The sequence below is a fragment of the Erinaceus europaeus genome, chromosome 17 (genome assembly GCF_950295315.1).
Source record: "Erinaceus europaeus chromosome 17, mEriEur2.1, whole genome shotgun sequence".
Taxonomy (NCBI): Eukaryota; Metazoa; Chordata; class Mammalia; order Eulipotyphla; family Erinaceidae; genus Erinaceus; species Erinaceus europaeus.
In genome coordinates, this window is record NC_080178.1 from 2,227,814 (window position 1) to 2,242,319 (window position 14,506).

The 14,506-nt window shown below is 55.9% G+C and overlaps 1 protein-coding gene across 4 annotated transcripts in view; it reads right to left on the reverse strand.

The window, feature by feature from the left end:
- LRP5 (LDL receptor related protein 5) overlaps window positions 1-14,506 on the reverse strand; it is a 62,620-nt gene that overhangs the window by 17,672 nt on the left and 30,442 nt on the right. For all 4 annotated transcript variants that reach the window (XM_060177239.1, XM_060177238.1, XM_060177241.1 and 1 more), the window contains 8 exons: window positions 13,964-14,360; window positions 11,329-11,500; window positions 8,929-9,145; window positions 6,434-6,723; window positions 4,291-4,517; window positions 2,652-2,836; window positions 1,913-2,236; window positions 555-754 (listed from right to left, as the gene is read on the reverse strand). In XM_060177239.1, the coding sequence (XP_060033222.1) occupies window positions 555-754; window positions 1,913-2,236; window positions 2,652-2,836; window positions 4,291-4,517; window positions 6,434-6,723; window positions 8,929-9,145; window positions 11,329-11,500; window positions 13,964-14,360 (2,012 nt within the window). The remainder of the gene's footprint in view (window positions 1-554; window positions 755-1,912; window positions 2,237-2,651; window positions 2,837-4,290; window positions 4,518-6,433; window positions 6,724-8,928; window positions 9,146-11,328; window positions 11,501-13,963; window positions 14,361-14,506) is intronic.

A 14,506-nucleotide genomic window follows, 5' to 3' on the forward strand; every position in this document is an offset into this window, starting at 1 on the left:
TTCTTGCCCTTGTTGTTTTTGCCAGATAGGACAGAGAGAAATGGAGAGAGGAGGGCAAGACAGCGAGGGGGAGAGAAAGATAGACACCTGCAGACCTGCTTCACCGCCTGGGAAGCGACTCCCCTGCAGGTGGGGAGCCGGGGGCTCGAACCGGGATCCTCACGCCGGTTCTTGCGCTTTGCGCCACGTGCACTTAACCCGCTGTGCTACCTCCCACCCCCCCTCTTTTTCTTTTTGTAACCGGAGCACTGCTCAGCTCTGGCTTATGGTGGTGCAGGCGATTGAAACTGGGACTTTGGAGCCTCAGACATGACAGTGTTTGCATAACCATTATGCTATCTAACCCCGTGAAATGAAAAGGAAAAACATCCACTGGGGGCAGTGGAATCAGACATGTGCGAAAAAGTCCTGGCGAGCACCCTGCGCACCCCTGGCTGGGGTTCAGATCAGCCCCCCACCTCCCCCCCCCCCCGCTGGGATCCCCCCTCCACAGGGGTTCACCCCTCCCCCGGCACCCTGCACCCTGCGGTCCCTGCACTGCACCCCGTACTCGCCTGGCCGCCTTCCGCCCGCGCGTGCTTGATGTTCAGGCGCCCGTCCACCCAGTACACCCGCCGGGCGCGGGGGTCGAAGCCCAGCGCGCGCACGTTGCGCAGCCCCTGCAGCGGCAGCACCAGGTCGGGGCTCGGGGGGTCCTCGGGCACCAGGCGGCTGATGATGCTTCTCTGGCCCAGCAGCAGGAAGGTGCCGGGCGCTGCGGGGGCGACAGGGGTGGGGTGGGGTGGGGTCAGAGGAGGCTGGGGGACTGGGGTCAGGGGGGTTGTGCGGCCAGGGGGGCCTGGGTTCAGAACAGAAGGTCTGGGGTCAGAGCAGGGGTCTCTCACTGAAAAATCGATTATAAAAGTCACACCAGGGGAGTCGGGCGGTGGCACAGCGGGTTAAGCTCATGTGGCACAAAGCACAAGGACCGGCATAAGGACCCTGGTTCGAGCCCCCGGCTCCCCACCTGCAGGGGAGTCGCTTCCCAGGCGGTGAAGCAGGTCTGCAGGTGTCTGTCTTTCTCTCCCCCTCTCTGTCTTCCCCTCCTCTCTCCATTTCTCTCTGTCCTATCCAACAACGACGACATCAATAACTACAACAATCAAACAAGGGCAACAAAAGGGAATAAATAAATAATTTTTTAAAAGTCACACCAGGAAGCGCTCATACTTAAGACTGTGGTACCACATTTAAAAAAGTAAAAAATAGGTGGTCTGGGAGGTGGCGCAGTGTTCTAAAGCTCTGAGTTCAATTCCCGGCAGCACATGTACCAGAGTGATGTCTGGATCTTTCTCTCCTTCTGTTCATGAATAAATAAACTATTTTTAAAAAAGAAAAATGAGGGACTGGTTGGCAGCACAGCTGTTGCCATGTGCAAGGACCAAGGTTTGAGTCCCCACTGGTCCCCAGCTGCAGGGAAGAAGCTTCACGAGTGGTGAAGCAGGGCTGTAAATGCCTGTCTCTCTCTCTCTCTCTCTCTCTCTCTCTGCGTTCTCTATCTCCTCCTTCCTTCACGATTTCTGTCTAAGCAAAATAAGTAAAATTTAAGGCATATCTTACAGTGTGCAAGAACCTGGGTTTGAGCCCTCACTCCCCATCTGCAAGGGGCGACAGTTCACAAGTGGTGAAAGATGCAGGTGTCTCTCTCTCTCTGCCTCTCTCCCTATCTCCTCCCCACTCTCAATTTCTCTGTCTCTATGCAATAAAACAAGGAAGAAAATAATCATAATAATGTCAATAAAAGTATGTGGAAGTGACTGACGACGGTGAGTGGGTTGGCCATGCAGAGGCCCCCGTGGGTGCTGCCAGCCCCTTGCACGGGGCTCCCCCTCTCCCAGGACCCGGCGCCGCCGTCCCCCTGCGCCCTGCTCACGGCTGCAGTTCCGTCCACCGGGGTCCAGCGTGTAGTGGGCGGCGCAGGCACAGCGGCGGCCCCCGGGGACGGCCAGGCACAGCTGGCTGCACTGGCCGTTGGCACGGGCGCAGTCGTTGAGACCGTCCTGGCGCGAGGCGTGGAAGACCAGCAGGTCCAGCACGAAGCCCAGGTGGCCCTGCACCAGGGTGCGGTTACGGCCGCTGGCCTTGTCGGCCCGCTCGATACTGTGCAGGTTCCAGTCGGCCCAGTAGATGTAGTCACTGTACTGGGTCAGCCCGAAGGGGTGCGGGAGGTCGTCGGCGATGACCACGCGCTCCTGGCCTGCGGGCAGCCGGACGGACATGGCTCAGCTGGCGGGGGACTGGGGTGGGGAACGCAGCCGAGGGCAGGAACAGGGACCCCGGGACTAACCGCTCGGCTGCTGGGCCTCAGTTTCTCGAACCCAGAGTTCAAGGCCCTGTGCGGCCCCCTGAGCCCCAGCTGTTGCTCGGGGGTGGAGGGGCAGCCGTGAGTGGCCCCAGAACTAGGGGCTGAGGTCAGGTGGCACCTGGGTGAGGGACCCGGCGAGCTTCCCCTGCCCACCCCGGGGCTCTGTTTCCCCTGGAATCTACAGGGCGGCCCGGGGCCTGGCTCTCAGCAGGTGAAGGGCCAGACCACCCGGTGTGGGGTTTGCACGTGCCCCCACCCAGACCCCTGCAGAGGGGGCCGCCTGACCGGGGCGTGGGTCCCGCCTCACCCAGCATGTCGGAGGCCTCGATCATGTTGGTGTCCAGGTCTGCCCAGTAGAGACGCTGCTCTGCGTAGTCGATGGTGAGGTCGTTGGCACGGCCCACCCTGTCCACCAGCGTCACGCTGTTGGTCCCATCCATGAAGGCCCGTACAATCCTGGGCTTCCCGCCCCACTCCGTCCAGTAGATGTAACTGCAGCCCGGGGGGGGGGGGGGGAGCAGTCGGGGGTCAGAGTGCCACCGCCCACCCAGCACGCCTTCCATTTGACCCCTCCTCTGGAGAGAGGGGCCCCCAGGGGCCTTCCTGCAGTGGAGGCAGGGAGGAGGCAGACCCTCCACTGGGTCACTGGGGCCCCCACGCTGGCCCCTGTCTGCGGTCCCCAGGCCCCACCTGTCCCTGTGCACAGGCCTGCTGGGCTGAGCCCTGGGTCCAAAACAAACCGGGGAAGCCAGGAGGTGGCCCAGCAGGGAGTACACCTCCATGTGGATGAGGCCCTGAGCTCAATTCTTCCCCAAGAGCGGCAAGGATTCCCTGGGAGTGAAGGGGCGATCTCTCTCTCTCTCTCTCTCTCTCTCTCTCTCTCCCTCTAACGAAAAGCAATTGCAGGCCCAGGAGGTGGCCCAGCAGGCAGTGTATAACTTTTCTGCGTGAGGCCCTGACACCACACGGGATCACCAAAGGGATACTACGGATGGATGGAGAGTGCTGAGGTGTCTCTCCTCCCTCTCTGGCTGCTTCTCCCTGAAAAGGGTCAGAAAAACTGGAGGAGGCCAGACAGTGGTTGAGTGCACACAGTACAGTGCGCAAGGATCCAGGTTCAAGTCCCTGGTGCCCACCCGCAGGGGGAAAAAGCTTCACGAGTGGTGAAGGAGGTCAGGTTTCTGTCTCTTTTCGGCACTATTCCCCCTTCCCTCACAACTTCTCTCTCTCTCTATTCAAAATCAATAAAGATTTAAAAAATTAAAAAAAAAAAAAAAAAAGAAAAAGTAGGGGCCAGGTGGTGGAGCACCTGGTTAAGTGCACATGTTATAAAGCACAAGGACCTGGGTTCAAGTCCCTGATTCGCACCTGCAGGGGGAAAGCTTTGTGAAGCAGGGCTTCCGGTATCTTTTCCTCTCTATCTCCCCCTTCCCTCTCAATTTCTGATGATCTGTATCTAATAAACAAATAAAGATAATAACATTTCTTAAGGAAAATTGTTAGAAAAACCCGACAAACTTAAGGCCAGAGAGACAGCTCACTGGGTGGGGAGTTTGCCCTGTTTTAAGGCCCGAGCTGGAGCCCCAACACCACATGACAGTACCATGGCCCCAGGGGAAGCTCTAGTGTTGTGCTTCTCTCCCCTACTCGATCTGGCTGGATAAAGAGTGGAAAATCGTGCCTGCTGGAGGCCCAGTTCCAAATCAGTAAGTATCCCAGTGGGAACAAAGGACAACTCTGCCGTCCCAGCAAGTCCTGGGTGCAGGGTGACCCCCGCTGAGTGTCTCAAAGCCTGCGCACAGCAGGGTCTGCTGGCAAGCCCATCCCGGGGCTCTGAGGGGCCCCCATGTGATGGTGTTGACCCACTGGGGCCCCACCTGCTGCCCCGAGCTCCCGAGTCCCCTCTAAGGGGCGAGCTAGCCACACCCCGGCCGCAGCCGCCTCACCCTTCCGTGGGGTCCAGGGCCAGCGAGCGCGGCTTGTCGAGGTCTCGCCACACAAGCACCTGCCGGAACTGGCCGTCCAGCCACGCCACCTCAATGCGGTTGGTACCGGTGTCGGCCCAGTAGAGGTTCCGGCCCATCCAGTCCACCGCCATGCCTTCCGGGTAGATGAGCCCGAACTCCACCACGTGCTCCATGGCACTGCCATTCATGAAGGCCCGGCTGATGGTCTGGGGGAGGGCGGGGTGGGCCGTGAGCAGGAGCCACTGCTCCTGGGCCGTCCTTCTAGGATCTTCCTTCCACAGACAGAAAGACAGACAGACAGAGAAAGAAACAGCCACAGCACGGCTCCACCATCCACAGAGCTCCCCCAGTGCCCGGGGCCTTCCCGTGAGGAGCTGGCGGCTGGAAGCCAGGGGAGACAGACCTGGTGAGCCACCTCCCGGCCCCCTTATGATGTGATTTATTTATTTGGTTTAGTGAGAGGCAGAGAGAGTGAAAGAGACCAGTCTCCAGAGCTCCCTTCAGTGTGGTACAGGTGGGGCTCGAACCTGGGTCATGCACACGGCACAAAAGAGCTCTATCCAAGTGAGCTCTTTCGCCGGCCTGATTTGTTCTGACACCAGGGTAATCGCTGGGACCTCTATGATAAATCCATCACTCCTGGTGGCCATTTTGTCCCATACTTTATTTGATAGGACGGGAGGAATTTGAGAGAGGAGGGAGAGATAGGAAGAGAAACAGAGACCTCAGTAATACTTGCTTCAGCACTTGTGAAGCTCCCTCCCTGTAGGTAGGGAGCGGGGGCTCGAACTGCTGTCCTTGAGTATGGTAATGCGTGTGCCTCATTGGGCGCAGCACCACCCGGCCCCCTCTTAAGCGTGTGTGTGTGTGTGCGCGTGTGAGTGTGTGTGGTGGCGCTTCCAGGGTTACCGCTGGGGCTCAGTGCCTGCACCACGAATCCACTGCTCCTCTAGGCCATTTTTTCCCCTTTTGTTGCCCTTGTTGATTTATCCTTGTGGTTATTACTACTGTTTTTATGAATGCCATTGTTGTTGGACAGGACAGAGAGAAATGGAGAGAGGAGGGGAAGACAGAGGGGGAGAGAAAGACAGACACCTGCAGACCTGCTTCACCGCCTGGGAAGCAACCCTCCTGCAGGAGGGAGCCGGAGGCTCGAACCGGGATCCTTACGCTAGTCCTTGCACCTTGTGCAACGTGTGTTTAACCCGCTAAGCTACCGCCCGACCCCCTTGTGTGTGTGTTTAACATTTTGTTAAGTACTAATGCGATGGGGGCACATACTATGCTGGGAATAGAACTTGGGACCCTGTGCTTTAGAGTCCAACATTCTCCCTATTGAGCCACCTCCCAAGCTGCTCTGTGTTGATTGACTGTGTGAGCGACAGGGTGAGTAGGAGCGAGAGGTGGGGACCAGCTCTGGTGTAAGATGGTGTCGGGGCCAGACGCTGTGGCCTCTGTGGCCTCTGTGACCTCTGTGACCTCAGGCCTGCAAGTTTATGCTCTAACAGGCTGAGATATCTCCCCAACCATGTTTTATTTTTGAGAGAGAGAAAGAGCAGGACCAGTCAGTGGCGCATCTGGTTAAGCACACTTTGTCATGAGCAAGGACCCTGGGTAAGCCCCTGGTCCCTACCTGCAGGGGGAAAGCTTCACGAATGGTGAAGCAGGGCCGCAGGTGTCTCTCTGTCTCTCTCTTCCCTCTCAATTTCTCTGTCTCTATCCAATAATAAATACCTAAAAAGAGGGGGGGGGGTCTGGGAGGTGGTGCAGTAGATAAAGCATTGGACTCTCAAGCATGAGGTCCTGAGTTCAATCCCCAGCAGCAAATGTACCAGAATGATGTCTGGTGTATTCTCTCTCTCTCCTCCTACCTTTATCATTAATAAATAAAATACTAGAAGAGAAAGAAGGAGAGATAAGACAGAGGGAGGGGACAGACAGCATAGCACGCAGCCGTCATCCACAGAGCTTCCCTCGGGGCCATGCGTGGTGCCCCATCCTGCACCAGGGCTTGAACCCCGGGCCTCTGCAGGTGAAGTGTACAGTGTGCCCCCAAGCCCTGATACTTTCACTGGAGTGTGGAGTGGAGGGATGCAGGGACAGGGCCGGGCGGGGGAGGTACCTTGAGCCTGACATCTGTCCAGTAGATGTGGTTGTCGGCCACGTGGAAGTCCAGGGCGGAGGCCTCCTTGACGCCGGCCAGCGGGATGGCCACGTCGCTGTTGGCGGTCTCGAGCGAGATGCGGTGGATGGCGGCGCGGCTGCTGAAGAGCAGGAAGGCCTCGGGCACGATGCACGTCCTCAGGTCGCCCAGCAGCTCCAGGCCCAGCGGGCAGCCGCACAGGGTGGCGCGCGGCGTGAAGAAGCACAGGTGGCTGCAGCCCCCGTTGCCCTCGGCGCACGGGTTGCTTCCTGGAGGAGGCGCAGGCCGGTGAGCGCCCACACCCAGCTGGCGGGACACGGCAGCTCACGGTACGTGGGGAGATGGGGACCTCGCTGACCTGTGGGGTTTAGCAGCCTGGGCTTTGCTCCTAGTGGACCCCTCTCTCTTTCTCTATCAGATAAGACAACCAGAAATCCAGAGAGAAGGGGACGATAGAAAGGGGGAGATATGGGAGTCAGGCGGTAGCGCAGCGGGTTAAGCGCACGTGGCGCAAAGCTCAAGGACCAGCAGAAGGATCCTGGTTCGAGCCTCCGGCTCCCCACCTGCAGGGGAGTCGCTTCACAGGCGGTGAAGCAGGTCTGCAGGTGTCTGTCTTTCTCTCCCCCTCTGCCTTCCCCTCCTCTCTCCATTTCTCTCTGTCCTAGCCAACAATGATGACATCAAGAACAACAATAATAACTACAACGATAAAACAACTAGGGCAACAAAAGGGAAAATAAATATTAAAAAAAACCACATTTTTTAAAAAGGGGGGGAGATACAGAGAGATGACTGCAGCCCTGCCTCTCCACTCGCAAAGCTGCCCCTGTGCAGGTAGGGACCGGGGGCTCAGCCTGGGTCCTTGTGCCTTGTAACATGTGCTCAACCAGGTGCGCCACCAGCCAGCCCCCGCCTTTACTCTTATTTATTTATTTATTTATTTACTTATTTTATTAGCACCAAAGTTATCACTGGGGCTTGGTGCAGGCACTAGGAATCCACTGCTACCTGCGGCCATTTTCTCCTGTTTTTTTCTTTCTTTCTTTCTAATTTTTATTAGATAGGACAGAGAGAAATTGAGAGATAGAAAGAGAGAAAGGGGGAGTCGGGCGGTAGCGCAGCGGGTTAAGCGCACATGGCGCAAAGCGCAAGGACTGGCGTAAGGATCCAGGTTCGAGCCCCCGGCTCCCTCCTGCAGGGGAGTCGCTTCATAGGCGGTGAAGCGGGTCTGCAGGTGTCTGTCTTTCTCTCCCCCTCTCTGTCTTCCCCTCCTCTCTCCATTTCTCTCTGTCCTATGCAACAATAACAACAACTACAACAACAATAAAAAAATAACAAGGGCAACAAAAGGGAAAATAAATATAAAAAAAGAAACGGAGGAGAAATGGGGGGCGATTTGGTGTTTACCTAGTTAACTTAGCATATTGCCAGGCACAAGGACCCAGGTTTAAGCCCCCACTCCCCACCTGCAGGGGCAAAGCTTCACAAGTGGTGAAGCGGGGATGCACAAGTCTCTCTCTCCCTCCCTCTCTCCTTCCTCTCTCAAATTCTCTCTGTCTTATCTAATAGAAAAATTAGAAGGAAATGAAAAAAGGCTGCTGGGAGCAGTGGATTTATAGTGCAGGCACTGAGCCCCTGCAACAGTCCTGGCGGCAAGGAGGGAAAGTAGAGAAAAGGACCCCTGCAGCTCTGCTTCACCACTCATGAAGTTTCTTTGCCCTGCGGGTGAGGGCTGGGGGCTTGAACCCAGATTCTTGCACACTGTAACGTGTGTGCTCAACCACAGGTGTGCCACTGCCTGGCTCCTTTCTGTGCCTTTCTTTTTATTTATTTATTTATTTTTATTTTATTTATTTATTAATGAGAAAGATAGGAGGATAGAGAGAAAGAACCAGGCATCACTCTGGTACATGTGTCACTGGGGACTGAACTCAGGACTTCGTACTTGAGAGTCCGATGCTTTATCCACTTCGCCACCTCCCGGACCACTTACTTTTATTTATTTATTTTCCCTTTTGTTGCCCTGGTTGTCTTTTCATTGTTGTAGTTATTATTGTTGTTGTTATTGATGTGGTCGTTGCTGGATAGGACAGAGAGCAATGGAGAGAGGAGGGGAAGACAGAGAGGGGGAGAGAAAGACAGACACCTGCAGACCTGCTTCACCACCTGGGAAGCGACTCCCCTGCAGGTGGGGAGCCGGGGGCTCGAACCGGGATCCTTACGCCGGTCCCTGCGCTTTGCGCCACCTGCGCTTAACCCGCTGCGCTACCTCCGACTCCCCTCTTTGCCTTTCTATCAGAGACAGAAAGAGAGTGAGAGAACAGGGTACCTCCCCACCACCTGTGGAGCTGCCCCTCTGCACGGCGCTCCCATGTGGCACCACAGGCTTGAACCCAGGCCCTCACGCAGGGTAAGAAGTGTGCACCCTGCCCACTCCAACTGGGACACCGGTCCCCCCACGCCACCCCACTCACCGAGCACCTTGGCCACGTTCACGGCCTTCAGCCCCATGAGGTCGGGCAGCTGGTCGATGATGACGTCGCGGCTGGCCTTGACCTTGTGCACGCGCTCGATGCTGCGCCGCTGCCAGTCCGTCCAGTACAGAAAGTCGCCCAGCAGCGTGAGGCCGAAGATGTGTGGCAGCTTGTCCTGCAGGAGCGTGTGCCGGCCCGCCCCGTCCACGCCGATCACCTGCGGGCACCAAGGGAGGGCACCGCGTCAGAGGAGGACACGGGGCAGACGTCCAGCCCGCCCGCCCGCCAGGGGCCTCTGTCTTTGCAGACTCTGGCAGGGGCCCAGGGCGGCAGGCGGACATGGCTCGGGCCCTAAGCAATGCTGAAAGCCCCGGATTTGAGTCCTGGCACCACTTTTGAGGACCACAGCACAGGGGGGCTTCCGAGGCCGTGGCGTCTCTCGCTCTGTCCGCATGTACGTGCAATCTCTGGAACTAGGGGGCCGTGCGGTGGTGCACCTGGTGATGTGCACATAGTACTAAGCACGAGGACCTGAGTTCGAGCCCTCCCTCCCGCTCCCCACCTGCAGGGAGAAAGCTTTTGTGAGTGGGGAAGCAGGGCTGCAGGTGTCTATCCTTCTCTCTCCCTATTTCCCCCTCTTCTCAATTTCTCTTTATCCTTAAAAAAAAAAAAAAAGTCCACCTCAGGAGTGGTGGATTCATCTCACAGGCACCGAGCCCCAGCGATAACTCTGGTGGCAAAAAAAACCAAAAACAATAATAAAATCACCAGAATTAAAACAAGGATGGACAAGCCAGGTGGCACACCTGGTTGAACACACATATTACAGTGCAGAAGCACCCATGCTCGAACCCCGGGTTCCCATCTGCAGAGAAAAGGCTCTGTAAGTGGTGAAGCAGTGCTGAAGATCTCTCTCTCTCTCTCTCTCTCTGTGTCTGTCTCTCTCTCCCCCTCCTTCCGTGTTATTGCTGGGGCTCGGTACCAGCACGTTTCTGCAATCATTTTGTCCATTTTCATTAGATAGGAAAGAGAGGAGGGGTTGGGCAGTAGTGCAGCGGGTTAAGTGCACATGGCATGAAGCCAAAAGACCGGCATAAGGATCTTGGCTCGAGTCCCCGGCTCCCCACCTGCAGGGGAGTCGCTTCACAGGCAGTGAAGCAGGTCTGCAGGCGTCTTTCTTTCCTTCCTTCCTTCCTTCCTTCCTTCCTTCCTTCCTTCTTTCCTTCCTTCCTTCCTTCCTTCATTCCTTCTTTCTTTCTTTCTCTCCCCTTCTCCCTCTCTCAGCAATAACAGCAACAACAAGGCAACAAAAATGGGGAAAATATGGCTTCCAGGAGCAGTGGATTCGTAGTGCAAGCACCGAGTACCAGCAATAACCCTGGAAGCAAAAAAAAAATAGAGAGAAATTGAGAGGAGAGGGGAGACAGAGAGGAGAAGACAAAGACAGACACCTGCAGACCTGCTTCAGTGCTTGTGAAGCGACCCCTCAGCAGGTGGGGATCAGGAGGCTCGACCTAGGATCCTTGCACTTAGTACTATATGCGTTTAGCCAGGTGCGCCACCATCCTGCTCCACCCGCTCTATTTCTGCCTCCTCCTTCCCTATAGATTTCTGGCTGCCTCAATACAATAAATAAAGATAATTTTTAAAAAATTAAAAGTTGGGGCCAGGCGGTGGACCACCTGGTTAAGTACACACATTACAGAGCACAAAACCCAGGTTCAAGCCCCCGGTCCCCACCTGCAGGGGGGAAGCTTCATGAGTGGTGGAGCAGAGCTGCAGGTGGCTCTCTATCTCTCTCTCACTGTCTCCCCTCCCCCCTCAATTTTTCTCTGTCTCAGTCCAGTAAATAAGTAAAATAAATAATAAATAAAAAATATATATTTTAAATACTTATTTTCCCTTTTGTTGCCCTTGTTGTTTGTTTATTGTTGTTGAATAGGACAGAGAGAAATGGAGAGAGGAGGGGAAGACAGAGAAGGGGAGAGAAAGACAGACACCTGCAGACCTGCTTCACCACCTGTGAAGCGACTCCCCTGCAGGTGGGGAGCCAGGGGCTGAAACCGGATTCCTTACGCCGCTCCTTGTGCTTGGCGCCACGTGTGCGTAACCCACTGCACAACCACCCAACTCCCATAAAATATTTTTAAAAAATTAAAAGTTAAAAAAGAAAGTCTAAGAAACAAAAGAAGTCACACCAGTAGTTCAGAGTGTCCCTGGGTGTACCCCCACCAGCCTCCCAAGATAATTTCTCAGACTATAAAGCACTGCTCTCCCAAGGTGCTCGTAACATAGTCTCTCATGTCAGGACCCATGTCTGGCCAAGGGGCGGGAGGCTGGCGCCCCCTCTCCTGGGGGCTAGGGTGCCCACCCGGGCTCCGAGGACCTGGGAGGACTCACCTCGATCTTGTCGGTCTTGGCATCCCCCCAGTAAAGCTTGCCCTCCTGCAGGTCGAGCGCCAGCCCGTTGGGCCAGCCCAGGGACGTGTTCACCAGCACATGCCGCTCCTGCCCGTCTAGGTGGGCACATTCAATCTTGGGGTTCTCCCCCCAGTCCGTCCAGTACATGAGTCTGCAGGAGAAGCAAGCATCTGTATCACTGTCAGTCATTCTGTCCCCATGGTGTCTCCAGGGCTGAGAACCACACCCAGCTCCCCCGGGAAGGGAACAAGAGGGACAGATACACCCAGGACAGGGACCCCCCCCCAAGTTTGAGGGGTCCCCAGCATGGGCCTCATCACAAGGGTCCCTTGGGTCAGAAAGTGCTGGGTACCTCCTCTCTCTTCCCCAGACTGGCCTGAGAGCTGGAGCATTGAGGAAGTAAGGAAGTAGCCCAGGACCTTCTAGAACCTTCTCTGAATGAGAGTTCCCAGGTACCAATGTAGGTTTCCTGCAGCCCCAGGAGCAATGAGAGACTAAGAGAAACCAGTTCAGCTGGACTCCCAGTATCTGCCTTATGCCAGGCTGCTCAGTCGTGTACCCCCTTCTGTCCCAGGAACGCTATGGGCCTCTACACCTGCCAGTAACTGAGTTTCTCCGGAGGCCAGTGACCGGCAGGGCTGGCATGGACTCGGAGTCTGTTCTCCCCACGACCGCCCCACGCCAGGGACTCTCGCCCCACCCAGGAGCAGCCTGTCCCTTTGAGACACCCAGCAGGTCGCACACATGCAGAGCCCTGACTTCCTTCCCTGGTGCTCCGTTAAAGAAAGAAAAAGCTGGGGGTCGGGCGGTAGCGCAGAAGGTTAAGGGCACGAGGTGCAAAGCGCAAGGACCCACTCAAGGATCCCGGTTCAAGCCCCTGGCTCCCTACCTGCAGGGGAGTTGCTTCACAGGCGGTGAAGCAGGTCTGCAGGTGTCTGTCTTTCTCTCCCCCTCTCCATCTTCCCCTCCTCTCTCCATTTCTCTCTGTCCTATCCAACAACAACAACATAAATGGCAACAATAACAATAACAACAACAAGGGCAACAAAATGGGATAAAGTGGCCTCCAGGAGCAGTGGATTCGTGATGCAGACACTGAGCCCCAGCAATAATCCTGAAGGCAATAAATAAATAAATAAATAAATAAATAAAATAAAATAGGGCAGGGGTAGATCGCATAATGGTTATGCAAACAGACTCTCACGCCTGCGGCTCCAAAGTCCCAGGTTCAATCCCCTGCACCACCACAAGCCAGAGGTAAGCAGTGCTCTGGTAAAAATAATAATAAAATAAATAAAAATAAATAAATAAAAAGCCAGTCAGGAGAACATGCACACAGTAGAGAGCTCATTACATGTGCGAGCACCGGGTTCAAGCCCTGGGTCCCCTACCTGCAAGACAGAAGCATAACAAGCAGCAGAGCAGGGCTGCCAACGCCTCTCATTCTCTCTCGCTCCCCCATCTCTCTCTCTCTCTCTCTCTCTCTTTATCAAAGAGAAAGAAAGAGCAAATGAATGGTCCCAGGAAGCAGCGGAGTTGTGTAGGCCAGAAGCCTCAGTGAGAACCTTGCAGCAAAAAGATAGAAACAACATTCCTCTCAGTCCTGTCTAACCACGACAACATCAATAACCACAACAATTAAAAACAAGGGCAGTAAAAGGGAAAATAAATCAATAAAAAATAAAAGAAAGAACATTAAAAAGCGATTAAAAGGGGAGCCAGGAAGCAGAGCACACAGTCTGCCAAGTGTGAAGGCCGGAGCGGGAGCTGTGGGCTGGCCGCCTCGCGGGAGCGCCGGGCGTGGGGGAGGCTTCCTGTGGGGGGGAGCGAGCTCCGCTCCCTCTCTCTCTTCTCTCTCTGTCTCAACTTAAAAGTTGAGTCTACCAGGAATATTGCAATTGCAGGCAAAAGACCCCACTGGGGAGAAAAGGAGGGAGGGAGGGTGGGAGACAGCAGAGAGGTTCTACAAAAAGATTTCCCAGTAAAGGCAACAAAAGGGAATGAATGAATGAATGGATAAATAAAAATATTTCCATGCTTCAGGCGAAGGTCCCAGCACCACTGTAGGCAGAGCTGAGCAGACGTTTGCTTTTTTTTTTTTTTTGCCTCCAGGGTTATCGCTGGGGCTCAGTGCCTGCACCATGAATCCACTGCTCCTGGAGGCCATTTCTTCCCCCTTTTGTTGCCCTTGTTGTTGTAGCCTTGTCGCGGTTATTACTGTTGTTGATGATGTCGTTCGTTGTTGGATAAGACAGAGAGAAACAGAGCGAGGAGGGGAAGACAGAGAGGAGAGGGGGAGAGAAAGACAGACACCTGAAGACCTGCTTCACCGCCTGTGGTGAAGCAGGTCTTCAGGTGTCTCTCTGTCTCTCTCCCTATCGCCCCCTTTCTCTCAATTTCTGGCTGTCTCTACCCAATAAAAATAATTAAAAGAGAAAAGAAAAAGAGAAAAGAAACACAAGGTCTTAGACACACACACACACACACACACACACACACACACACACACCCTCCCCGCCCCGGAATCACAAGCGGGGAGCCCGTGCTCTGCCCTGCCTCCGGGGCCCGCGGCGTGAGAGAAGGTTCCAGAAGCCGGGCCTCGCAGTTCACCCACCCGGCGGCGGGGTGCAGCACGATGGCGCGGGGCTCGTCCAGGTCCTCGGCCACCAGCACCTTGCGGGACGTGCCGTTGAGCCGGGCCACCTGGATGCGGTCGGAGCCGGTGTCGGTCCAGTAGAGGTTGCGGGCCACCCAGTCCACGGCGATCCCGTCGGGGTCGTGCACCTCGGTGCTGACCAGCGTCTGCGCCCCCGAGCCGTCCAGGGCGGCGCGGCGGATGGCCCGCACCTCGTCGTCCGTCCAGTACACGTGGCCCTCCAGCGGGTCGTAGTCCAGCGCGATGGCGTGCCGGATGTCGGCCACCGGCAGCACGATGTCCGTGAAGTCCACCGTGTCCAGCGAGATCCGCCGCAGGTCCGTGCGCCGCGCCAGCAGCAGCACCTCCTCGGCGCCTGGGGGTGGTGGTCTGGGGTCAGGGTCAGACGTCGGGGACGGGTCAGCGGTCGGGTCAGGGATCGGCAGGGGCAGAAGTCGGGGTGAGAGGTCAGCAGGGGCAGAAGTCAGACTGGGATGAAAGGTTGGGGTTCAGAGGTCGGGG